General features: G+C 41.4%; 1 protein-coding gene across 11 annotated transcripts in view; it reads left to right on the forward strand.

The window, feature by feature from the left end:
* Asah2 (N-acylsphingosine amidohydrolase 2) overlaps positions 1–27,028 on the forward strand; it is a 116,457-nt gene that overhangs the window by 33,138 nt on the left and 56,291 nt on the right. For 3 of the 11 annotated variants that reach the window (XM_029472844.2, XM_029472847.2, XM_085833998.1), the window contains 7 exons: positions 8,263–8,381; positions 8,987–9,108; positions 11,709–11,837; positions 13,940–14,100; positions 15,535–15,684; positions 25,472–25,648; positions 26,731–26,858. In XM_029472844.2, the coding sequence (XP_029328704.1) occupies positions 11,711–11,837; positions 13,940–14,100; positions 15,535–15,684; positions 25,472–25,648; positions 26,731–26,858 (743 nt within the window). In that variant the 5' untranslated portion in view covers positions 8,263–8,381; positions 8,987–9,108; positions 11,709–11,710. Of the gene's footprint in view, positions 1–18; positions 121–8,005; positions 8,154–8,262; positions 8,382–8,986; positions 9,109–11,705; positions 11,838–13,939; positions 14,101–15,534; positions 15,685–25,471; positions 25,649–26,730; positions 26,859–27,028 lie in introns of all 11 variants that reach the window. The other 8 variants (XM_029472846.2, XM_085834001.1, XM_021151705.3 and 5 more) reach the window with 6 other exon arrangements.

Here is a 27,028-nt window from a genome sequence, read left to right on the forward strand (position 1 = left end):
CTGTCTCATTCCGGTTAGATAAGCGAGCCCAACCCATGCAAACCTCTAATCTACTAACCCACAAGACAGAGCTATGTGCGTTGTGTGGTGGAGCCTTGGGAGTGAACCTCAATGCCTCAGGTTTGTGCTTCATAAGTCTTAGCTTGGTCCTTCCCTGGCCCCATTTTGGCTCCAACACCTGACACCTGAGATGGATCCTGCCTTTGGTTTCCTCAGGCTCCTGAATCCTGTCTGGGTTTCCTGCTCTGAATTTCACTCATAGACTGATTGATTTATGGCTCCTAAACTTTTAAGGAATCCAGATTAGGCAAGAGATACAATCTAAACTCTCGACTACTCCAGATTCAAGGTCCACCTCACTTTCTGGTTACTCTGACATCCAGGTAACTACGGGAAGTAGAAGGGTATGTATGGTGCTGGCTATTGGGGCCAAAAGCTGGTGACTTTTGGCAATTTAACTCTCTGTTGCTATTCTGGGGCCAAAGATGATGGTTTATGGCAGTTAACTCCTGCTGATGACAGCAGGGGATTACACAGAGGAGCGCAGTTACCTGGGTCCTCTTTTCTTTGGTTCAGGGGCCTCCAGGCAAGGGCTCAGATTTCATTAACTCTTCATGAGCCAGAGAGAAAAAAAGAGGAGAGAGAGAGAGAGAGAGAGAGAGAGAGAGAGAGAGAGAGAGAGAGAGAGATTGATTCAGACACATACACACAGATACATGCACACTGGGTGAAACAGAAAAGGGCTATACCAACTTTTTAGTTTTGCTTTTAGCTTTTTATAGCTTTTTAGACAAAAAGTTCTCTACATAAAAACAAAAAACTCATAGATAAAATATTATACAAAAGAGGAGTTCCAGAAGGATGTCGATAGTAAGTTGAAATCAGTGTTTCATTCTATAAGCTCGTTATAAGTTGAAAGAACCAGTTTCACACGGCCTTGCTTTATTCTAGTGCTTATCTGTGGTTTCAGCCTTGCACCTGACCTAGATGAATGTTTTTCCTTGATTACAAATCTGCCTCAAGCCTATTTCTCCTCTTAGTGTAATTTATGAAAGCTCATTATTATGCAGCCTTATTATGCAGCCTTTACTTACTATTCTATGAGGAGGGGGCACAGTCTATTCTTGAGTCTAACTTTATTACATCTTTCAGGCAAAACAACTAAAACCATCTCCTTAAGTTTTCTTCCTAAAATGATTTCACTCAAATCAGGAATTCTATAAAGTTATTAATTCATATAAACCACTAATTCATCCATCTCTCTCTCTCTCTCTCTCTCTCTCTCTCTCTCTCTCCCTCCCTCCCTCTCTCTCCTTCACCCTCTTTCTCTCTCTTCATGATGATCTGCAGGGAATTTGTCCAATATGCTGAGCTATGATGCAGGAAGTAATCACACCAGACAGTGAGGCTCTCCCAGAGTCCATTCACACTGAACCAAATAAATGAGGAGTATGGCAATGACAAACATGAGAAAGCACATCAGTAGCAAGAAGTCCTCCTGGGGCAACATCTCTGGGGCTGTGCCTCACTAGAGTGCACCCATCACAGTTGAGCAAGATGGAGGACCATCCCCAGGTGGCTTCCTGCATGGCATTCTTTAGCGGCAGACAAGTGTCAGATAGACTCTACTTTCAAGGGACTTGGTAAATTTAGATGTTATTTTGCCCTTGTCACTACCCAAATCCATAACAGATTTGCAATGATAAGTCCTTCTGAGGCAAGTTCTTTCTAGGAGATACATATAAGTAAGAAAAATTTTCCTTCATGGTTCAAGGATCTTACAGCAGCTCTCCTTGGAATGTAAAGGAACAGTCAAAGCAAGAGAAGATATAAGAAATGGTTGCTGGCTTCTGAATAGGAACTGGGATGACTAATTGTGATTGCCAGCATGATTAGATGATGAAATTCCTAGAGCATTAGTGAGGAGATCTTTGGGCATGTCTGCAAGAAACTTTCTAAAGAAGATTAACTCAGGAGGGAAGACCGACCCTGACTAGGCAGCATCATGCCATGGACTGGAGTCCAGACTGAACAAAGGAGACAAAGGAACTGGTCCAATGAGTGCTGGCATCCCCCCGCCCCCTGCTGCGATTTGAATTGCATCTCCCACCATGACTTCCTCCATAAGATACTGTACTCTCATACCGGAGCCAACTTAAATTTCTTAAGCTTGTTGGGTAGTCGCAGTATCACAAAAGTAGCAAACAGATGCCGTGAAGCTTCCATTTCCTTTTGCTTCTTGGTGAATCTAATGGGGGGACTTTCTTCATGGTTGTGGATGGTTGTGCTCTAAGCAGGGAAGTGAGCGATTCTCAGCAGGTGAAGCCCATCCTCGGACCTTCTTCTGCTCAGCACATGGAAGACAACACACCTTCCATCAACCTCCATCCAGTCTCTCCTTTATTTGTCATGCCTCTTAGAAAAAGTGTTGCTGAAGTCTGGCCTTTTTTTTTTTTTTTTTTTCTCCGACTCTCCCTATCTCTAGCTTTATCAAAAGATAACTTGGTGCTTTTCCCATAAGCTCACAGTCAGCCTAAGCAGGAGACACCAAGTTTCTGAGATTTATGTGGTGGCCAAGAGTTATATGAAAAGGTATTGTTACCCTGTCTCTGAAATGATGACAAATGCAGCTGTTGCCTGTTTTCTTCCAATCTGCCTTTATAATCTTGTATGGCAAACACAGAACATTCGTCACTGACAAAATGAAATAAGTTTTTATCTGTTGTTTTGGAAAGGGATAAGTCACCAGATAGTAATTTCCAAACACTCTGGAAAAGGTCATACAGATCCCCAGTGCTAATCACAAGTGCAGAAATGGTGCGGTTTTACAATTCCAATTTTATCTCTTCTCACTGGGCAGCTTATCAAAGCTTGAGAGGGAGATCTTTGGAACTTGGCATGAGACGCCGGCTAAGAGAAAACTATGCTATAGGGGTTTGACTATACAAAATCTATCCCTCTTAGACATTTATATAATGTAACAACTGACATCTGGTTATAAAAATAGCAAAGAGCTTTTTTAAAAAAAATGTTTTATCTCCATGATGTTTTAACAAGATATGTTCTTGTTAGGTTGTTTTCTAAAAAGGAGAACTAAATCTCAGAGTGATGAAAGAAACCAACAGTAACCTTCAGGTTCAAGTCCCAGCCTCTCCCATGCCCTCAGTGGCCCCACTTGTTTTTCCCTTTGCTTCCAGGGCAGGGCTGAAGTCAGTTAGGGGAGAAAAACTCTCTAACAACACTGGTATTTTTTTTTTTTTTCATTCTTAAAGACTGCTTAACAACTACTGGTGTCTTTGGAGGGGTGCATGGGCTTGGTGAATATTCTAGGGTGATGAGTAATGTGTTCTTCAATGTTCTATGCCTTCTGCTCCCTGGCACTGTGGTGGTCACTACTAGGTCTTTACAAGATTACATGGTAGAACGTTGCTAGCTGTGGCCCCGACTCACTCTAAGATGAGTATAGCCTTAAAGGGGACATCCAAATTCCCGATTGCAGCAGACAGAATTTCTCTTCCAGATCAAGGCTAAACTGAGACAAGAGAAGAGGTGAATCGACAGTTAGCTTTCAGTGTTTTGAGGCTCAAAGCAATCCCCCCTCCATTCCTGTGCAATGTACCACGATGTCAGTCCATCTGCTCTGTGTATTTAAAACTAATTCCTTTTGTGAAAATTCGTTATGTCAAACTGCTCCTAACTTTTTATTGTAAAGATCATCCTAGAGGATTGGGGTAAGGTGGCTCCGTTGGTAAAATGCATACTCCATAAGCATAAGGACCTAAGTGAAACCCAGCACCTACTTAAAAATTGAGGCACAGTGTTATTATGTACTTGTAATCCCACTGTTAGGGGGACTTGAGACGGGCAGTTCCCTGGGGCTTGCTAGGCAGCCAAGTTAGTCTGATCACTAAAGCCTCAAGCCCCAACCCAGTAAGAGGCCATGTCTCAAAACCACAAAATGGATAACATACAAGGTCGATCTCTGCCTCCACTTGTACACACACACACACACACACACACACACACACTCACACTCACACACATACACACACACACATACATCCACACCCACGCACTCACACACATACACTCACACACACTCACACGCACATACACCCCCAGACACATACACCCATACCCACATCTCCCAACACACAGACATACCCGCACTGAACACACATGCACAAGCAACATGCACCAAATGTTCTCAGAGACTGTTTAATATGTACAGAATTTACTGCTTAGAATGTTGACATTTTCCAAAGTGTGGAAGGTCCAAGTGCTTGTGTTTATGAGGCTGAGCTTAGACCGGATGTTAGTCAATTATAGCAGAGACACCTCCAGGGAGCCTAGAAAGTAAAGAATGTCTCAGGGCTGAGGTAACTTTTGGAATCACTGCAGAGGCTAAAGACAGAGAGCTGAGGTTAAGTTACAGAGCCCAGCTTTAGAGTTTAGGGCCAGAGCCATAGAGTGAGGGGAGCAGCCAGGAAGTTGCCAGCAGATCTGTGGAAGCAGGAGACAAAGCAGTGGGAGGCATGCCTCGGGCCCTGTGTCTCCAATAGCACCATCCTGATTCTAAGTCTAAAGTCAGTACCCTGACAAGCAGGTCTTAAAGCATTTTGGCAGGCTAGGCAGATGGGGGTCCAGTATCTGCGACTGAAATGGGAATTGAGTGAAGCCCTCTATTTCATCCTGCCAACTGGCAGCAGATCAAATAACAAAGCTTGTGCCTCCTCTGTCCCATCCCACCCATCCACCCATTCACCCAAATTATACTGTTTTTGTTTGGCTTCTTCTATTATCTTTAAAAAAAAAAAAAAAGAAAAAGAAAAAAAGATTCTGTTTCGGAATGCATTTCATTCACAGACAACCACAATAACAACAGCAACAAATTCTTTAAAAATATAACCACAATATCATCGGCACAGTAACATTTTAACAAGAATTTTCTAATAGCCTATCTAATGTCTAGATAATATTCAGTTTCCCCCAACTGTTTCAGAACTTTGGGTGGGAATGCAAATCCACTTTCTCCCTGTGAGGTTCCAAATGATGTCGTTTTGGGGGCTTACAGCATCCAATGCCACTCTGACTCTTAGGGTTCTCGTATTCTGCTCTCTCTCTCTCTCTCTCTCTCTCTCTCTCTCTCTCTCTCTGCTCTCTCCTTTCTTTCCCCTTGCTGTGGTCTAGGCTTTCTTGCTCTTCTCTCTCCCAGCCCCCTGCATTCTTCTCCTTCTGTGCTTCCTTCATCCTCTCTCCTCTTCTACATTTATACAAACAAGCTCACTTCTTTTCTGGTTCTGGCAGCCCGGGGTTTTCTTGCACTCAGCTTATTGGTCCTGGCCCACAGTCACTTGTCATTTTGTAGTTTGTATAAAACAGGAAGTCAGTTTTAGAGGATCATCTGATTTAAGTTTAACCTAATGATGAAAATCCTTAAGAGTAAGTTTTGAACATCACCTAGAGACTTGACAAATCTCTTTGTTCAGCCCTTTTCATTCTCTCCTCATTCCTTAGACCACGAGAAAAGATTTCAACAATTATTTGACTTCTCCAGGGTCTATTTGACCAGATAAAAAATTAACTGAGTAGATCTCAATTTCTGAACCCAAACCCCTTTCAATTTTTGCTATCAGCTATTAGAAAGGGCAATTGGTTCCTTAGGGTCTTTTCAAAAATGGGGGTTTATAGGACTGATAAATTTCTCTATCTATAGCACAGTGAGGGAAAGCTATGCATTATAATTTATTATGTATGGCTGATCAGAGGGCTCCAAAGAGAATAAGAACGAAGAAACAAAAATGCTATCCTGACTGGATTAGTACAATTGCTATGTTAATCATGAGATGAAAATGCTAACCACCTTTATGAGATTATAGATTCAGACTTACTTCCTTCATCCCATTGTGTAGTTACTTTTAAAACTAATTATCTAATTATCAATCTTTGATTAATAGATCAAAGATTTTTTTAAGCTCTTTTGACACACTGCTAATAATCTTGATGACTTTCTTGAATTCTTATTTAATAAAATATTATGGATCTGGGTTGGTGTGATTCCTGTTCCTGATCCCAGAGAACAACTGTCTTTCCAAGAATATTTGGTTTCTTGAGAAAGAAGAGATGCAAAGGACAATATGGATGCCACCTGAGACATGTGCTTTCTTAAGTTAATCCAATTTTTAATTATCGTAAGGGTTAAAGAATAAAAAGCTATGACTGTTAATACAGAGTACATGAACTAAGGACCATGCCTTTCAAGGCCCAGAAGTGATAGACACAAGTAATGTATTAAGAAAATTTGGAACCTAGACAGATGGTTCAGTTATTAAAGACCACTTGCTGCTCGTGTAAAGGTTCGGTTCCCAGCAAACTAGGTAGGCCTCTGTGATTCCAGTTCCAGGGACACATGGCATCCTCTTCTGGTCTCTACTAGCACCTGTGCACATGTGGTGCACACACACACACACACACACACACACACACACACACACCAATAAAAAGAAATCTTTTTTCTTAAAGAAGTTTGTGATGCTAATAACTATCAGCTAATGGTTGAGGAGCTAGTGTGTTTTAGGAGAAACACGTTCCTAGTGTGGGTATCATCTTCCCCTTACTTTGTGCTGGGTCATTTCTCTTTAGGGTATGAACAGTAATAGTTCTCAGCAGTCTGCATTCTAAGGCTTCTTTGGCCTCCAGGCTTAGCCTGCACTGATGACTGCCAGAGAACTCCATATCAAGGGGCCCCACATACCCCTAACAGTATGACCCATGCTGGATCAGCTACATGCCATCTTTCAGGTCTCAAAGACCAAGGAAAGAACACAGAACCCTAAAGTAACAGGAAAGCACAAGTCTCATTGGTAATGTTCTGCCAAGATGTTCTGTAGCCCCTACTCCCATAGCTGCAGAGATGCCCTTCCTAGAATATACATCTCCCCTCCCTCTCTTTCTGCTGTTTGGATTAGCTAGATCTATTACCTTTAAGACTTTTAACCAAACACACACACACACACACACACACACACACACATCTTGTTTGCTACCATGACTTAAGTTGTTTCCCTCTGCAGTAGCAGAACAGCATTAAGATATATCACTTAGGGGGCTGGTGAGATGGCTCAGTGGGTAAGAGCACTGGACTGCTCTTCTGAAGGTCCAGAGTTCAAATCCCAGCAACCACATGGTGGCTCACAACCACCCGAAATGAGATCTGACGCCCTCTTCTGGTGTGTCTGAAGACAGTGTACTTACATATAATAAATAAATAAATCTTAAAAAAAAAAGATATATCACTTAATGATCCGCCTGAGGGCATTTACTCTATAGACCACTGTCTTTTATAACTCTGAAAAAGATTTGGTGGCCTTTATGCTGATTCCTGGTCCTTGAATTTACCAGGAGAAAAGCCAGGAGGGTGGGCCTCTTTCTGCTTCACACTTGCAGAGAACACAGTCTCCAAGAAGAGGAAAATGTCTTTTTGTCCTTACAAAAGGGATAAAAGAGCTGTCATAGAAACCACAAAGAGATGGGAAAAAGGAAAGAAAGAAAGAAAGGAAGAAAGTAAAAAAAGAAAACAAAAATCCCACCCCACCCTTAATGACCAGATAATGACTTCTGACTGTTTTTGCTGTGTATCTTTGTGTCTGTTGGGTTTGTATCATGTGCTGTTGAAAACCTGAGACAACGTACTAGATCGTGATGCTTTTAGTGTCATTGAAGCTGCTCAACACATTTGTTCTATAATTCTGTCATCATGGCCACTATTTTATGGCAGTCTCTTGCAACATAGCTCAGATTAGTCTCTAAAGCTTGATGAACATGATTGTGCCTTGCCTCCAATATAATTTTAAATGTTATATTATTTATGAATCACATTCTTGTTTAATTTGGACTGTTTACACTTTACTAAAAAAATCACTGCTTTACTCTGAAATAGGAATATGTCTTACTCGGTGGTTCCTATAACCCACACCCATGTCCAACAACATTCATTATATTCCAGATCACAGGATGAATAAATATACCAGATGAATATTCTTTAATAATCTGGGTTGCAGGTCTGCCCCAGAACTTGTCATACTGGAAGAGTTGCATTAAGATTGAAATGACCTTTAGTCTAACAGGCCTTCTGCAAGTTCAGGAGAATGCATGTAAGCTTTCTTTAATCAATGTACTTTAGTCATATCCTATTGCTGTGGCTGCAGGTATGCTAATGAGAGCGTTAATGCTCCTGGACTTGACTGTGGAATCTCTCTTCAGTAGATTTGGAAACACATTGAGAAACCAGCCTGAGCAACCTGCAAGGCACAAGACACACGATTCTGCATGGCTATCTGTTCTCCCAGGAGGTGAACACTTGTTTTGATTCACAGAGTCAGGTAAGAATAACTCTATGTTTATTTTTAATGAAAAGAGATGGGAAAAGAACCATAGCTCATCTTATCATCTAAGACCTGGGTACAATCTGGGAGTTTCACCTCTTTCATAGTTTTGGAAGCCTGTTTGTGTTAAATTGTTTTTGTGTTTCATCATTATCTCCTTGAAACGCAAATCCTTGTGTTGCAAACGTGTGTGCCAAATTGCTGAGCTTGCTGGTGTCTGACTGATTGAGCCATTATGAAATCTAGAGTCATTTAAGTTACAGTGAAAAATGTTTTCATTCTGAGAATTTGAGGTTATACAGTGCTAATCAAGAGTCTGATTTCCTGAAAAGGACTGTAAGGTCAGATAAAGTGGTTTTAAAAGAATGGTATTGTATCGGAGCAAGCAATTTCAGCAGATAGAGTGGGGAAGCATATGAGGTAGACCATTCAAATCAAGTAAGAGATTAGATCAAGTGAGTTATTGGTTTGTATAGAGGGTTGGTTGTGTAAAACCAACACACACACACACACTCACACACTCACACACACACTCAATCTCTGTGTTTCATAAACAAGCTGTGATTACATTTATATATACAGTCTTCATTCTGATGATCTAGGGTTGAGATGCCCAGTTGTTCCTCATCTTGGCTCAGAAGAAGCACCTAGGAATAAAAGCTTTAAGCTGGTATTAAGTATAATGGGCTTAAAGTCCACTACAGGAAACAACAGCTAGTGACAGGTAAGTGTCCTTCAGTATCAGAGGCTCAGAGGAATGTTTTAAATGTGTTTTCTCATTCTTGAGACTGGTGAAGGGAATTGGGACTAAGACATAATTAGCCTTTCCCTAGATCTGAAGTTGCCCTACCATTGGTGTTGAGGGTGATGGTAGTCACCATCAGGAAGAGGAGAGCATCCCAACAAGAAGAAAACGTTCCCATCTTTCGTCCCTTCTCAGGTCTATCCAACTCAGAAGTTTCTGCCATTGTTGATGTTTTTACCTCTAGTCCAAAGATTGCAAAATCCAATGCTTACAGAAACCAGGAAATGATTTAGATGGATTAGGACCATGGGCAGGGGTTAGAAGCTAGAGAGTTTCTGAAACACCCAAGGGATATGGGTGTTGCTGCCATATTTTAGGCACACTATTTGAGTAAATGTCAACTTTCAGATTTTATAAGTGTAAATTCTACTTTAGCAGAGAATCTGATGATGATACTGTTAATTTTCTTGTCTGGGTTAAATAAAAACAAACCCTTGTCTGGGCCTGACAGAATGTCTCTAGCCAGTTTGAAATTCATAGGTGAACAGCATCTTAGCCTGAAATGACTTACTTTGAGGCCAAGCCCTGGGATTTCAATTCTGTATGCCTGCGTGCGTTTTCTAAAGCACAGGTTAAAAAAATAGACTGGAGACAACTCAGCTGTGAAGAGTTCTTGTTCTTCTTGCTTTAGTTTCTAGCACCTGCGTGGTGGCCCACAGCCATTGGGAGAATTTGACCTCTGAATTCCTTAAGAACCAGGCATACATGTGTTACACGTACAAACATGAGAGCAAAAGACTTTCTCACGTAAAATAAATAAATCAAGCCCCCAAATTTTAAATGAAAAAAAAATACTCCGAAAAATCCCACTTGGGTTTATAATAATCCCCTAACATTGAACCCTGGAGAGGTGTCCAGTTTTGGTGTTTTGAAATGTAATGATAAAGACTGTCATTTGAGCACTTAATTACATCTCAGGAGACCAAAGAAGTAATACAGATAGCATAGCATAGCATTTTATTGAATTCTGTAACATTGATACTAAAATGATCACTGCATACCTAAGGCTGGATACCTAAAAATTTCCTATGAGTTCCCTGTAAGGAGAAGGTAAGAGGTTTCAACTCTATAGTTAGGCTTCAGAATGTAGTTTTGAAACACCAGTTTATAATTTTTCTCCTTATATTTTATTAAGCAGTGGGTCTCAACCTTTAAAACAGATTCTGATTAATGTAATACAGGTTCTAATCCTTTAATACACTCCCTCATGTTGTAGTGACCTTCCAACCATAAAGTTATTTTTATTGATACTTCATAACTGTAATTTGTTACTGTTATGAAATGTAATATAAATATCTGTGTTTTCCGAGGGTCTGAGGCGACCCATGTGAAAGGGGCATTCCTTCGACCCCCAAAGGAGTCGCCACCCACAGGTTGAGAGCCACTGTTGTATTGCATTTTTAACTCCAGAAGTCACATTGAATGGTGATAAAGTCTAAAACAATTTATAGAAAATGATAAGGAAGCACTTTTGTGGAACATAGGGTTTGTAAGCCATGTGACATTTTTCTGATCACTGAAAGAAAGATTTTCACTAATTGCTGGCTTGAGCTACCAATTAGTACCTCTTCCGTACCAGGCAGTCAGTGAAGGTGCCAACAGAGTTTGAAAGCAATGCAATGGGTTTCACCTCCATTTGGTCGAGAAAAAAAATTAAAATGCTATCATCATCATCATCATTTTAATACATCTAGTTGGGCATGGTGGTAAACGTCTTTAATCCTAGCACTTAGGAAGCAGAGATAAGTAGATCTCTATAAGTTTAAGGCTAGCCTGGTCTACATAAAGAGACCCTGTCTCCATAAATAAATAGTTTATTTTATTTTATGTTTATGAGTGTTTTGCATGCATGTATGCCTGAGCACCACTTACATGCTTAGTGCCCATGGGAACTAGATCCCCTGAGACTGGAGTTACAGATGGTAGTGAAACTCCACTTGGATGTTGATGATCTTGGGTCTACTGAAAGAACAGTCAATAAATAGCCTTTACCACCAAGCCATCTTTCCAGCCCCTGGACAAGATAATTCTACTTAGTCCATAAGCAAAGAGTACAACTCTGAGCCAGCTAGCCCGCTGCAATGTACAAGCAGTGTGTTGTGCATCAGTCACACTATGGAAGCACTCTCAGCCCAGACCTGTGTATAGACCCATAATAGTACCACTGCCACAACAGAAGCAGTATGGTGTAGCCAAGGAACGCCAATGGATTTTTCTTCGGGTGCTGGTGTCATAACATTAGGAATGATTGCCAAGAGGATCACTGTGCTGAGACAGATTTGGAAACCATATCTAGGCTTTTCAAAAAGAGTACTTTTATTTGTTGGTCTTATTTTCTAAGGACTTGGGATATGGAGCCAGAGGTAAGTGTGTTTTGTGCTTGCCATCCTTGGTATAGGCTACTGAAATGGAAGAACCGTGGTTGCTTAGTGAGTCTTGGGCAGCTTGAAGTGCATGCCTGTTAATCAGTCATTTTTTTTTTTCCTCCTGTGTTTCTTCTTCCATCTTTGTCTTAGAAGAAATGGCAAAGCGAACCTTCTCCACCTTGGAGGCATTCCTCATTTTCCTTCTGGTAATAATGACAGTCATCACAGTGGCCCTTCTCACCCTCTTGTTTGTTACCAGTGGGACCATTGAAAACCACAAAGGTAAAGTGTCTTGGGCTCTTCTGAAGGTCACTCCCGGACCATAGGATGTTTCTAGATTGTTGGGCTGCACCAAGATGAGCAATGGTGTCTCTTTGCTTTAGCTGCCTGTGGGCAGCCTGAGATGGCTGTCTTCCACTTCACTATTTGCATTTTCTGCAATGATAGAAGCTTTTATCACAGCTACCTTTGCCCACAAATAGCCAGATAACAGACAATTACATATATCTTCTTAGTTTTTCTGTTGATGCACTCATAGTTTAAGGTTCTTTTAGGTCTAGAAAGTTCACCTTTCAACACTAAGCCTTTCTTTACCTGCCTGTTGATACTGGGGGCAAAGTAGAAACCAAACCAAACTAGCCAAACAAACCACCCTAAAACAGTAATGCCAGGTCTCAGACCCAGTCCCTACAAGGGCCAGTTAGTTTCTGTAAACAAGGTACACCTTATTATGATATCATATCTAATATTAATTTACCAAAGTTTCTGAAAGGACATAGAAATTGTGGCATTTAGATATTAATTTCCTTATTCCAATGCTGGAGGCAAGTTTAGTTTCTGAATGTGGTTTAGGGAGCATTTCTAGCTACTATTATCATTGGGCCATGGATGGAGCCTTTGTTTCAGAGCAAAGATACATGGCTGTTAGCTGAACAGAGAAGACGTTTTGATCAAATTAAAGAGGGAATGAGGGAGAGGGGAAGGAGAGGGGGGGAGGGGAAGCTTTTATCACAGCTACCTTTGCCCACAAATAGCCAGATAACAGACAATTACATATATCTTCTTAGTTTTTCTGTTGATGCACTCATAGTTCAAGGTTCTTTTAGGTCTAGAAAGTTCACCTTTCAACACTAAGCCTTTAGCCATGGCACGGTGGGGAACTTAATGATATCTTCATTATTAAGCAACTCTTAATAATATCTCCATTGCTGCCAGTCTTGTTACAGTTGGAGTTATTGACCTCTAAAATTTCAGTTCCAAAGTTCTGGGATCTCAGAAAAGATCAGGCATCAATCCCCTTCTTTAAGTACTTACAAGGCCTGTGGCACTGTCCTCTGATGCATTGACTTCTCCTGGCTCCTGTCTAATGGTAGCAAAACAGGAAGCAAGCAAATGTATATGCAAAATGTCTAGCTGTAAGGAAAGTCAAAGCTGTATAGTAGCACTGCTCCAACTCTTCACTGTGTTGAAGTTGAGTCACAAAATTACCACTCCAAACTAAATATGTGTATAGATATGCAGAGTTGGTATATATATAAAAGCACGTACATATTAGAATAATCAAAGTGAGGTAGAACCATGTCACAAGTATACAGTGATTGAAGCTGCAGTAATAAAAGGCCTGAGCATGCTGAGGACCAGAGTGGAGAAGTCACAGCTGGATGGTATCTTCCATGAGGACCTGGGCTCCGTGTAGAAGTGATGGAAATGGACTAGGTCTGAAAGGAGTGGTGGACAGTGTTCCCTGAAGAGAGCAGTGGGAAGTCTGGAGATGATGGGACAACAAGTCCAAGTCAGGGCTGAACTTAGGAGCTGAGTGGTAGCACCTGTACATGGTTTGAAAGTAGGGGAGGGGAGGTGGATGAGGCACCAAAGAAAGGCTTGGTGAGAACTGGAAGGTGAAAGATAATTTTGCAAAGACCTCGCTTGCTCTAAAATATCACTAGTCCAAGAGCAAGACTGTGCTTTGATTCATGATTTCAAACTGGCTCCCACTTCTTACTTTCTAGTTTATATACAGTCCAGTGCATAACACTGGGAGAGGTGGGATGCACCTATGACCCCAACATATAGAAGACAAAGGCAGGGAGACCTTTGAGTTCCAAGGCTGCTTGAGCTACATAATGAGACTCTGTCTTAAGAAAAAACAGGGGGCAAACTGGGAGGGGATGAAGACTGGACTGTAAAAAAGGATTAAAGAAATAGAAGAGAAAGAAATGAACCAATCCAAACCAAGCAAAAGTAAAAAAAAAAAAAAAAAAAAAAGAGAGAGAGAGACAATATGAAAAGTTTATGTTAGGAACTTGAAACTAGGTCTTTAAATGGGATATCAGGGAGTAAGTGGGATAAAGTGTTGCCTTTCAAATATCCTGTTTTGTTTTTAGATTCAGGAAATCACTGGTTTTCAACCACTCTGGGCTCCACGACAACTCAGTCCCCTCCAATTACACAGACTCCAAACTTCCCTTCATTTCGGAACTTCAGTGGCTACTACATTGGCGTTGGGAGAGCCGATTGCACAGGACAAGTGTCAGATATTAATTTGGTAGGTAAATGGCTTGGCTCCTTAAAGACGACACAAAACAAGTACTTCTTTCATTTGGTATCCTTTTTTTCCTGATTATTATATAATCATTGTTTCTTTTCTTTTCTCTTCTCTTCTCTTCTCTCCTTTCCTTTCCTTTCCTTTCCTTTCCTTTCCTTTTCTTTTCTTTTCTTTTCTTTTCTTTTCTTTTCTTTTCTTTTTAACATTGTTGCTGCTCAGTACTAAGAATCATATCCTATAAGGACAACTCATTTTAAAAATTTAATTACAAACAATTTTGTGGTGGATCCATATATTTTGACCTTCCTATTTTATAGATTTGTGGCGAAAAGCCAGAAAAATCTCTGAAGATTTGATACTGTAAATCTCCTATTTGTAAAATGCAGATGAGTATAGGGTTTTTTTTTGCTTATTTGTTTTTATTTTTTTAATATATTTTTAAAAATAATGTTTTGTGATATAAACCATGGCTGGCCTGGAACTTACAATGTAGAAAAGGCTGGCCTTAAGCTCATATAGATCTGCCTGTCGTTGCCTCTCTCCCAAGTGTTGGCATTAAAGGCATGTACCATGATGCCAGTACAGGCAAAGATAGTTAAATCTGTAACTCTAGTGTGGATAGCATCATGGACTTCCATGAGTCAGAGGCAGCCTATTGACAGCCACCATGCCAATAGTATAAATTCCCACTTACTACACTGCTTGCCTAGGGAATTAGAGCAAGAAGTTGTCGGCTGGAATTTGTTCCTTTCTAGCAAATACTCTTTATATATATATAAATGTATGCATATATATATATCCAGCTGTTTGTTCTGAAGAGTAAGCCTGAACTGTGAACCCTAAATGAACAATCAAGAGTGGGAAGACAAAAAGAACAGGTGGTCATAGGAAGACCTGGGTGTAGTTTTATTAGTGATGTTTGTTTCTTTCTTTGTTTATTTTGGATATGGTGAGAGAATCGTTGTGGAAGAGGAATGCATGCTCTTCCTTGGCTTAGCTAGAGAATGATGATCTGGTAAAAAGCTGAGTGATGGTGGAGGAAGGAGACAGGGTGCCTTTCTTATAAAACCTTAGATGAAAATCATCCAATTATAGATTTAGGAAGTCTCCTGAGGATGCAACCACCTGCTCTCTCCTCACGGAGAAAGATTGCCAGTGTGATCAGTACCTTTCCTTTTTCTTTCTCTGTACAAATACCAAAGGCTTTATCATGATTTTGGTTTCTTTACATTTTTGGAAACACAAATCTCTGTTTCTCTCTCTCTCTCTCTCTCTCTCTCTCTTTCTCACACACACACACACACACAACACACACACACACAATTTCACTGAGTCACCGTGTAATGCTGATTTTTAATTTGTGTCCATGAGTTGTCTCTTCTGGTAGGATGGTGCCTGGCTCCTGAAGAAGTTCAGTGTCTTTCTCTCTTTTAGATGGGCTATGGCAAAAATGGCCAGAATGCACGGGGTCTCCTCACCAGGCTGTTCAGCCGTGCTTTTATCTTGGCGGATCCAGATGGGTCAAATCGAATGGCATTTGTGAGTGTGGAACTATGCATGATTTCCCAACGACTGAGGTTGGAGGTGAGTGATACAAGGAGGGGCTGGAAAGGGCTCTGTGGACGCCCTTGACAGGAACTCTGTACTCTTCTTGCTTTCTAATCTAATGAGTATCTCCTACCTTCAAAGTAAGGTGTTTACAACCAGCCAAATAATGATACATAGGCGGGTGCCCTTCCTGACTGCAGTCTTAAGTGTTCCTTTTCAAAGCACGTTTTCAGTCATGCTGATGGCTCGTCATCGTTATGAGAGCAAATGCTCTCTGAAAGCTTGCTATGCTCCACTTGTGGTCTCCTGTGTTCTCACAGTCCCTCTTGCCAGCTTGTCAGGCATCTCAGAGCACCAACTGGTCCCTGACCTCTTCCTCGGGTTCTCACACAGTTGAGAATGCCTGTAAGGAACCAATTGAGGACTGAAAGACAGCAGAGAGGTGTAACACCGACAAGAGCAACAATCAGGTGTCAGTTATGCAGGCCTGTGTTCTGGCAGTTTCTCTTGCTGAACACTTTGCTGCTGTGCTGTGTGGAGCCTGCAGTGATGACATAGCTGGAAGACATCACCTGATGTTGCCACTCTTGGGACTGTAGAGATAGGAGATAGGAGGAGGAGGGAATTAAGTCCTATGCCAACCATAAACCCCTGAGCTGGCTCTGATGTTTTCCCCAGACAAAACAGCCAAATCCTAGAGAAGGGGAGTCACTTTCCAAAATCAAGGCAGTTATTAGCAAATGGTAAAGCTGGGTTATGAGAAAACTGTATTTATTTATTTATTTATTTATTTATTTATTTATTTATTTAAAACTCCAGATTTTATTCTTCTCCTGGGCCACCCTCTGACTGTTCCACATCCCATACCTCCTCACCAACCCCCTATCGCCTCAAGGATGTTCCCACCCCCTATCCCACCAGACCTCTAAACTTCCTGGGGCCTCCAGTCTCTTGAGGGTTAGGTGCATCTTCTCTGACTAAACCCAGACCTGGCATTCTTCTGCTTGTATGTGTGTTGGGGGGCCTCATATCAGCTGGTGTATGCTGCCTGGTTGGTGACCCAGTGTTTGAGAGATCGTGGGGGTCTAGGTTAATTGAGACTGCAGGTCCTCAAAAGAGAGATTTTAGCCCCATCCCATTTACTTGATACAGTGTCTCATGTAGCCCATGCTGATCACAAAGTCACTGGCATATGCTAGGATAACTTTGAACTTACAGTTTTTCTGCCTCTACATTCTGAGTACCAGGCTTACTTGTGGTTTAAGTATCTTACTTGCTCTGAGGAACTGTAGTTCAGGACGAGCTTAGTGACATGGTTCTGGTTTGGGTTCTCTCCTCAGTTATGAGGATGGCAAAGAACAGACATGAAGGCTTAACTCAGGCTGCAAGATCCATGTGCAAGATGACTCACTAATGGGCTTGTTGACAGGAAGCTTCAGGCCTCCACTCAGTCGTCCCGAATTCTTGCAGGGTGGGAGACAGTAGTTTTCTAACTCATTTTTAGTAGTTGTACACAATGACCCTGTTCTGTTCACTAAGAAAGTCTGTACATACTTAAAGTTAGGGAAGTTAAGCTTTAGCACTATGTTTTGTTTTGAGACCAAGTCTCACTATGAAGCTTAAGGAAGGCTATTTATTTAGGTCAGATGGGCGTATGTAGTCTTTTAAGACTATCACAAGAAGACAAGGAAATGTAGAGAATGAAAATCAGGAAAACATTTTCAGAGTAGATATCATACTTCACTGTGGAGAGGGAGTGTGTTGGTTAGTTGTATTTTTGTTTTTTTGGTTTTTTTTTTTGTCAGCTTGTCGCAAGCTTGGGCCATCTAGAAAGAGGCGACCTCAATTGAGAAAGTGCCTTTATCTGAGTGGTCTGTAATTTTGTGGGGGCATTTTCTAGACTAATGGGCAGTGCCTCTTGGTATATAAGGGTATATGGGTACTGGATTATATAAGAAAACAGGCCAAGTAAGCCAGGAGGGAGGGGAGGAGCAAGCCAGTAATCAGTGGTCCTCTATGACCTCTGCTTCTGTTCCTGCCTTCAGGTTCCTGCCTCAAATTCTTCCTCTAACTTCCTTTCTTTCTTTTTTTTTTAATTTTTTATTAGGTATTTTCCTCATTTACATTTCCAATGCTATCCCAAAAGTCCCCCATACCCACCCCCCTACTCCCCTACCCACACACTCCCACTTTTTGACTCTGGCATTCCCCTGTACTGGGGCATATAAAGTTTGCAAGTCCAATGGGCCTCTCTTTCCAGTGATGGCCGACTAGGCCATCTTTTGATACATATGCAGCTAGAGACAAGAGCTCGGGGATACAGGTTAGTTCATATTGTTGTTCCATCTATAGGATTGCAGATCCCTTTAGCTCCTTGGGTACTTTCTCTAGCTCCTCCATTGGGGGCCCTGTGATCCATTCAATAGCTGACTGTGAGATTCCACTTCTGTGTTTGCTAGGTCCCGGAATAGTCTCATAAGAGACAGCTATATCTGGGTCCTTTCAGCAAAATCTTGCTAGTGTATGCAATGGTGTCAGCGTTTGGAAGCTGATTATGGGATGGATCCCTGGATATGGCAATGACTAGATGGTCCATCCTTTCATCACAGCTCCAAATTTTGTCTCTGTAACTCCTTCCATGGGTGTTTAGTTCCCAATTCTAAGAAGGGGCAAAGTGTCCACACTTTGGTCTTCGTTCTTCTTGAGTTTCATGCGTTTAACAAATTGTATCTTATATCTTGGGTATCCTAAGTTTCTGGGCTAATATCCACTTATCAGTGAGTACATATTGTGTGAGTTCCTTTGTGATTGGGTTACCTCACTCAGGATGATGCCCTCCAAGTCCATCCATTTGCCTAGGAATTTCATAAATTCATTCTTTTTAATAGCTGAGTAGTACTTGATTGTGTAAATGTACCACATTTTCTGTATCCATTCCTCTGTTGAGGGGCATGGGTTCTTTCCAGCTTCTGGCTATTATAAATAAGGCTGCTATGAACATAGTGGAGCATGTGTCATTCTTATCAGTTGGGACATCTTCTGGATATATGCCCAGGAGAGGTATTGCGGGATCCTCCGGTAGTACTATGTCCAAATTTCTGAGGAACCGCCAGACTGATTTCCAGAGTGGTTGTACAAGCTTGCAATCTCACCAACAATGGAGGAGTGTTCCTCTTTCTCCATATCCTCGCCAGCATCTGCTGTCACCTGAATTTTTGATCTTAGCCATTCTGACTGGTGTGAGGTGGAATCTCAGGGTTGTTTTGATTTGCATTTCCCTGATGATTAAGGATGTTGAACATTTTTTCAGGTGCTTCTCTGCCATTCGGTATTCCTCAGGTGAGAATTCTTTGTTCAGCTCTGAGCCCCATTTTTTAATGGGGTTATTTGACTTTCTGGAGTCCACCTTCTTGAGTTCTTTATATATATTGGATATTAGTCCCCTATCCGATTTGGGATAGGTAAAGATCCTTTCCCAATCTGTTGGTGGTCTTTTCGTCTTATTGACAGTGTCTTTTGCCTTGCAGAAGCTTTGCAATTTTATGAGGTCCCATTTGTCGATTCTTGATCTTACAGCACAAGCCATTGCTGTTCTATTTAGGATTTTTTCCCCTGTACCCATATCTTCGAGGCTTTTCCCTACTTTCTCCTCTATAAGTTTCAGTGTCTCTGGTTTTATGTGGAGTTCCTTAATCCACTTAAATTTGACCTTAGTACAAGGAGATAGAAATGGATCAATTCACATTCCTCTACATGATAACCGCCAGTTGTGCCAGCACCATTTGTTGAAAATGCTGTCTTTTTTCCACTGGATGGTTTTTGCTCCCTTGTCGAAGATCAAGTGACCATAGGTGTGTGGGTTCATCTCAGGGTCTTCAATTCTGTTCCATTGGTCTCCTTGTCTGTTGTTATACCAGTACCATGCAGTTTTTTTTTTTTTTTTTAATCACAATTGCTCTGTAGTACAGCTTTAGGTCGGGCATGGTGAATCTACCAGAGGTTCTTTTATCCTTGAGAAGAGTTTTTACTACCCTAGGTTTTTTGTTATTCCAGATGAATTTGCAGATTGCTCTTTCTAATTTGTTGAAGAACTGAGTTGGAATATTGATGGGGATTGCACTGAATCTGTAGATTGCTTTTGGCAAGATAGCCATTTTTACGATGTTGATCCTGCCAATCCATGAGCATGGGAGATCTTTCCATCTTCTGAGATCTTCTTTAATTTCTTCCTTCAGAGACTTGAAGTTCTTATCATACAGATCTTTCACTTCCTTAGTTAGAGTCACGACACGGCATTTTATATTATTTGTGACTATTGAGAAGGGTGTTATTTCCCTAATTTCTTTCTCAGCCTGTTTATCCTTTGTGTACAGAAAGGCCATTGACTTGTTTGAGTTAATTTTATATCCAGCTACTTAAGGAAAAGTAATTGTTGCTTCCTGTTATTTTTGTTGTTAAAGTTGGCATTCTGTTCTTGTGGCTGTCTTCTTTTAGGTTTGTTGAGGGATTACCTTCTTGCTTTTTCTAGGGCGTGGCTTCTGTCCTTATATTGTTTTTTTTCTGTTATTATCCTTTGAAGGGCTGGGTTCGTGGAAAGATAATGCGTGAATTTGTTTTTTTCATGGAATACTTTGGTTTCTCCATCTATGGTAATTGAGAGTTTGGCTGGGTATAGTAGCCTGGGCTGGAATTTGTGTTCTCTTAGTGTCTGTATAACATCTGTCCAGGCTCTTCTGGCTTTCATGGTCTCTGGTGAAAAACCTGGTGTAATTCTAATAGGTCTGCCTTTATATGTTACTTGGCCTTTTTCCCTTACTGCTTTTAGTATTCTATCTTTATTTAGTGCATTTGTTGTTCTGATTATTATGTGTCAGGAGGAATTTCTTTTCTGGTCCAGTCTATTTGGAGTTCTGTAGGCTTCTTGTGTGTTCATGGGCATCTCTTTCTTTAGATTTGTGAAGTTTTCTTCTATAATTTTGTGGGTGCTGTCCCAGAAGCTGTTAGCTTCAGTAGTCCACACTCTTGCCTATGCAGACTAGTTTCTGTCTAACTTCCTTTCATAATATAGTGCAACTTAAAGATAAAATAAACAAACCCTTTCCTCCACAAGTTGCTTTTAGTCATGGAGTTTTATCCCAGTGATAGAAGACAAACTAGAATAGGGAGAGAGCAAAGTAAGGGGCAGAATAAACAGAGAGCTGGAAAGGAGGAATATAGACCTCTTTTGGAGGGCATAGAGGAGAGCCAGCTGACCATATGGAGTCATGTATACAGAGATATCTTTGGATGGTACAGAGATCACTGTCACAGAGAACCTTGGATGCTGAATGGATGTCAGTTATGTGGGAAATGTGGAACCTTGGACAGTGTTTGAGTGGAGAAACATAAAGACAGTTTTATGGGGGATGTTTGATCAGACAGTGAAGCTTTATTGGGATTGCAATTACATGCAACTAGAAGGAAAGTTGCAGATTAGTAGATTCGTTTGTTTGTTTGTTTGTTTGTTTGTTTTTGTTTTTTTGAGACAGGGTTTCTCTGTATAGCTCTGGCTGTCCTGGAACTCACTCTGTAGATCAGGCTGGTCTCGAACTCAAAAATCCGCCTGCCTCTGCCTCCCAAGTGCTGGGATTAAAGGTGTGCACCACCACGTCCAGCTGTAGATTCTTTAACATGGGGACTCAATTGGTAGGAGTATGAATAAGAGAACAGTGGTCATACTATGCGTGTCAAACAGAAAACGTGTAAGGTGTTAGAAGGCAGAAAGAAAAGTTAGGGTTTGGGGAGGGGTTGCCAACCTCTTCCTGGCAATTTCCTGTGTGTCCCATGAATCCAATGGGGGTAACAGTGAGACTACAAGATAGTAAGATATGAAGATAATTCAGGAATACATTGAACAAACACTAGCATTCATGGTGAGCCAGGTACTATTCAGAATGACCCATAGGTACTAATAGCCCTCGAACTTTGTGAAGGAGATGTTATTATATTGGGGCCAGAACGACAGAGAAACCAAGTTACTGAGACTAAAGTAGCTTAGCCAAAGTTGTGTGATGAGGAATTGTCAGAGCTAGGATCCAAACTTGGACATCCTGATGCCATAGGTTGTGCTCATTACCACTGTACCACACTGCTTTTCTGGGCAATCAAAGATGGTTGGCAGTGGGAGAGTCATGAGCAAAAAGGCAGACAGTGGAGATGGAGATGGAAGTATGGAGAGGTTGGCAGGTCAGAATCTAGATGCTCTTTGGTCAATAGTGGTCTTGACTTAACTACCTTTTTCTGTCTTCACTCCCCCTTGCAATCTGAGGTCCAAGGGGAAGGCCTTTATACCAACCCACTTAGTTTTTACAAGTCAGTCCAAGGAAACGTAGAAGAAAAATGAAAATAGCGAAGCACATGTGCTTTTAGGTCAGCTCTCCATCTCTGCTCTAAGACTGATGACATTGCCAGTGTGGAATGCAGATAGGGATCATCTGTAAACGTAGGGATCATCTGTAAACTGCGAGGTGGGAAAGGAAAACAGATGGTCTTTCTTGCTCTTTTGATCCTGTTCCCAAGAGTGTTGTCAGCAGAGTGGAACTGAAAGGGAAGACTCAGAAGTGAGCAATAGACAGGACTGCGACCACTTTGCTCTGGGCAGACACAACCCTGCTTTCTTGAAAGTGGAGCATGATTGTCTTTAACAGCTATTCACAGGTTTGGATATCACTTCAACATTTAATTTCTTTTCCCTATCTCTATCTATTCTCTATCAGAGGCAGTAGGTTAAGATATATATGAGCTGTTTATTGTTCTAAAATCCAAGGTTCATAGTATTTTTCTTAAGAACTTGCCTCTTGACTCAGCGTAAAGAAATGTGCCAACACCTAAAATTCTAAGTTAGCGTTTACTAGGGGCAAAACGAATGGTGTGTGGAGCTTTAAACTTGACTCTGCCTTCTCCCACCTCCCTGTCCTAGTGGAGAACTCTGGAGAACAGTGGCCTTTGACTTTAATTCAGCTCCACGGTGGTCAGACATTGATCATTTTTCTTTCTGATAGATTTTTCTTCTCAATAAGCATGGTAGTTCCTGCCTGTGGGAATGTATGGGAGAGGCAAGTCCTTGGGACTAGAGTTAGCTAAGCAAAAGAGACACTGAAATGTGTTTGGATGGGGTAGAGGGCTAGTTGGTCAGAGGGATGCTAGTGAAAAACTCACTCTCTTCCCACAGTATTGTTTATGTGAATATGACCTAATAGGGTTCTGTAGAGGAACATAACAGATAGCATGAAAAATAGAAAAGTGTGGATTTTATTAAATCACCTTTCATTGAAACAGCAGCAACAGTTTGTCTCACAGCTGAGAGGCTGAGAACCTGGTGATCACTGGGTGCTGGAGGCTGGGAGCGTGGGCAGTGGGAGTGGTCAGACCCACAGTAGCTGTCTCAAACTGCTGTCTCAAACTAGAGAGACAAAGAGCTTGGGAGTTTCTCAGTGTCTACGCAGTCCCAATCTGACACTGAGGTCCTGTTGTGTTCTGAGAGAACAGCTAGTCCTCAGCCAACGATGGAAGCTTAGAAACCCTGCTTCTAGCATCAGTAGAGGAGTCTGTAGCAGCTGCAGCAGGATAAATTTACGCAGGTGACAATGTTTCCTTGTCTCGCTGCTATTCAAAGGTTCTTCTCACATTTGGTGTGGGTCTTGCCGTATAAATTAAGGCAGTTAAGACAAGTCCTCAGGACTGGAGAGATGGTCAGTGATTAAGAGCACCGAGTGCTCTTCCAAAGGTCCCCAGCAACCACACGGTGGCTCACAACCAACCATAATGAGATCTGACACCCTCTTCTGGAGTGTCTGAAGACAGCTACAGTGTACTTACATAAAATAAAATAAATACATCTTTAAACAGAAAAGAGAATTCCTCAACTAAGGCTTCTTACTTCTCCTCCTTCTTTAGATTTACGTATTTTATTATCTTATTTTATGTGAACAAGTGTTTGCCTCCATCTATGTATATGTGCATATGTGTACAATAGCTGCAGAAGCCCAAGAAGGTGTAAGCTCTCCTGGAACTGGAGTTATAGACAGGTATGAGCAGCCATGTGGGTGCTGGGAACTGAACCCGGGTCCTCTGCAAGAGCAGTAAGTGCTCTCAGTCACCGAGCTTTCGCTCTAGCCGACTAGCAGGTCATTAATTAATTAATTAATCTGTAGCAAATTGACATTAAAAATAGCCATCACACATGGTAACCCTAGGGGCATAGATATGCTTTCCATGGTCTTCTGTTTTGCTTTTCTACACTTGATCTTAGCCAGAAGGCCGAGAAGTGATGCTGTTTTGCTTTCCTGACCACAGTATTGGAGCAAGGCTGATAGAGCTTGTTCGTTAAAGGAGAAGAGAGCCAATTGATATCTCTGCATGTTAAATCATATCACGTAAGCTGTTAAACCAGTGGTGTGCTAAAACTGGACTGCGCTATCTCATGAGAGGAGCTGCTAGTGGTTGCTTTGTGACTGACACTTTTTGGGATCATTTTAATGAGATGCTGCATAGAAACAATAATAGCACCAAATGAATCATAGTTAGCTACTCAGCAACACTTACATTTTTCAGTATTTTCTTGATGTGTTGTGTGTATAGGTGTGTGTGTACATATACATATGTGTGTTTATTTTTTTTTATTTTTTATTTTTTTTGATTTTCGAGACAGGGTTTCTCTGTATAGCCCTGGCTGTCCTGGAACTCACTTTGTAGACCAGGCTGGCCTCGAACTCAGAAACCTGCCTGCCTCTGCCTCCCGAGTGCTGGGATTAAAGGCGTGCGCCACCACCGCCTGGCTCCATATGTGTGTTTATTGATTGCCTAATCTAATGAACATTTACGAAAGTTCCTTTATCTGTTGCTGAACAATGAAATTAAAAATCCTGGTGGCTCAAAGCAGTACCGATCTGGTCTGATGACGGTGTGTTTTGTTTTGTTTGTTTGTTTTTAAGTCCTGAGGGGCATGGCTCCTCACTCATATGCCAATCATATTACTACTGATAGGATGGTTCTTTCCACCGTGAGTTCTCCACCGGATTCTTGGGGTGGCCTCACACACAGTAGGTGGTTTCTTATAGACCAGCTCAGGGAACAGAGGAGTTTTGATCTTGCAAAGCAAACCTTTGCAGTCTGTCTGTTCACTGTGGCTGGGATGTTTTTCCTATAACCAAAAGAAGCAGCTTCTCCATTTTCATGTAGACATCTGCCAAACAGAGCCCCTCTTCCAGAAGACCTCTTTTCACTACCATCCATCACCATTTTCCTTACCCTGCCGTGTTTTCCTGCGTAGAATTCATCGCTAGGTGGTATAATTATGTTTGTCTTTCTCTTTCATTGTAATAAGACACCTTGGAGGGCCAGACCTACTATATTTCTATCAGTAAGAAATAGTAGATTTCAAAAGAGGAATACATAAGAGTTCTGGTTAGAGAAACTTGGGCCTGAAATTTGGCCTCACTGCCTTTTAGATTTGTGGAAAAAAAATCAACTCTTGTGTATTAGTGTTGTCAGCTGAAAAAATGGGGTTAGCAATAACAAACTTTTGTGGTTATGAATATTTAAAATAACATAAAGTACATAAACTACCTAGCCATGGCTGTACTTGCATGTAGCAAGGCCCTACAGAATGATAGCATCCACTGTCATCATTATTACACTTGTTACTATGATGAGCAGCTTGGAGGGAAGGGCCAGCTGAAAGGGAAGTGGGCAGGGCAGACCAGTGCTTGAGCTCTTCAGAAGCCCCCATCTTGCTGAGATGCTATAGGATTCTTCTTAGTTCTATGTTTTGTTTTCCTTCAAGGTCCTGAAGAGACTAGAGAGTAAATATGGCTCTCTGTATCGAAGAGACAATGTTATCCTGAGTGCCATTCACACACACTCTGGCCCAGCAGGGTTTTTCCAATATACACTCTATATACTTGCCAGCGAGGGATTCAGCAACCGGACCTTTCAGTACATAGTCTCTGGGATCGTGAAGGTAGGTGAAGAGCATCCTAGCAGCTACAGTTTACTGTTCTCATGGATCTTTCCGTTTCACCCGCCTTTCTTCCTCTTTCCCAATGTTACCAGAAGCCCATCTGTCTCTTTTCAGCTCAGACACCAATCACTAGGAAATTATAGTGGATGCGAAGGTGGAAGGATGCTACAATGTCCTACCTCAGAAGGAGAGAGAATACCTCAGGGACTCAGCGGTGGCAGGGCTTGGTTAGGGAGGGAAAGGAAGTACTGTAGGGGCAAGGAGAAGGCCATGTGCTAAGTAACGGCGTTGTCATCCAGGTCGTGAACCTCTATTTTCTCCCTGAGGCTAGAGCACCTGCAGCAGATTGTCACCTGCCATGGTTAGTTGCAAAAACATGACTTTTCTGTAAGTTAAACAGTATAGTAATTTTTGTGACTTGGGTTAGTACACAGGTGACAAAGGCAGGCTTTTCTTTATAACATATTTTCTACTGTGTTTAGCAATGTGTTAAAGGTTTATGAAATAAAGGTCTTGGGCTTTAAGAAATACCAATTATAAAAGAACTCAGTAGATTAGGAAGCAGACATAACATACCTTAGTAAGAGTATAGTATAGCTTAATTTTTTTTTTTAAACCTTGGTTTCAGAATGTATAAGTTAACATGTATTAAGCTGTGACAAAAATATCCCCTTCCCCATGGCTCTCAGTTAAATGTTTGAAAATAAAGAGGATGATGAGGTTGGCTACTTGTATGACTTATGAAAATAAATTTTAACCCACACTGGTAGGAATCAAGTGTCCCATTTGGGCCACCTAAAAGGTGAAATTGTTCATGACCCAGATATCCGCAGAGCCCAAGACATGGAACTCTTGCAGGTGTGGTTAATAGACAGAAGCATCCTTACCAACAGCACTTTAATTATGAAGGTCATTTCTGTTTACCTCCGGAATGGTCCTGTGATTCTCCAGCTGTGGTCCTATAGTCAGGGCACATTAGAAACAATGGGTGTTGACAGAGGCCTCCTCTGTTTGAATTGGCCATCATCCCTCCAAAGACACATAAGCTTACAACTCTTCTTTTTTTTTTTTTTTAACTTCAGAGCATTGATATAGCTCACACAAATCTTAAACCAGGCAAAATCCTTATCAACAAAGGAAATGTTGCTAACGTGCAGATCAACCGAAGCCCCTCCTCTTACCTTCTGAATCCACAGTCAGAGAGAGCAAGGTAAGCGGGATCCATCTAGAAAGTTATATATCTTTATGCAACAGCAATGAAAGTCTAAGGTCAGAGCTGGTAAGTTGTTGGATGTTGTGGAATCCCAGAAGAAGAAAACAACCTTAACATGTTTATTTGAGGCAAGAAGAAACCAGAAATGAATATAGACATAGAAATCA

The sequence above is a fragment of the Mus caroli genome, unplaced genomic scaffold, assembly GCF_978045245.1.
Source record: "Mus caroli unplaced genomic scaffold, Mus_caroli_1 scaffold_20, whole genome shotgun sequence".
In the NCBI taxonomy this organism is placed as follows: Eukaryota; Metazoa; Chordata; class Mammalia; order Rodentia; family Muridae; genus Mus; species Mus caroli.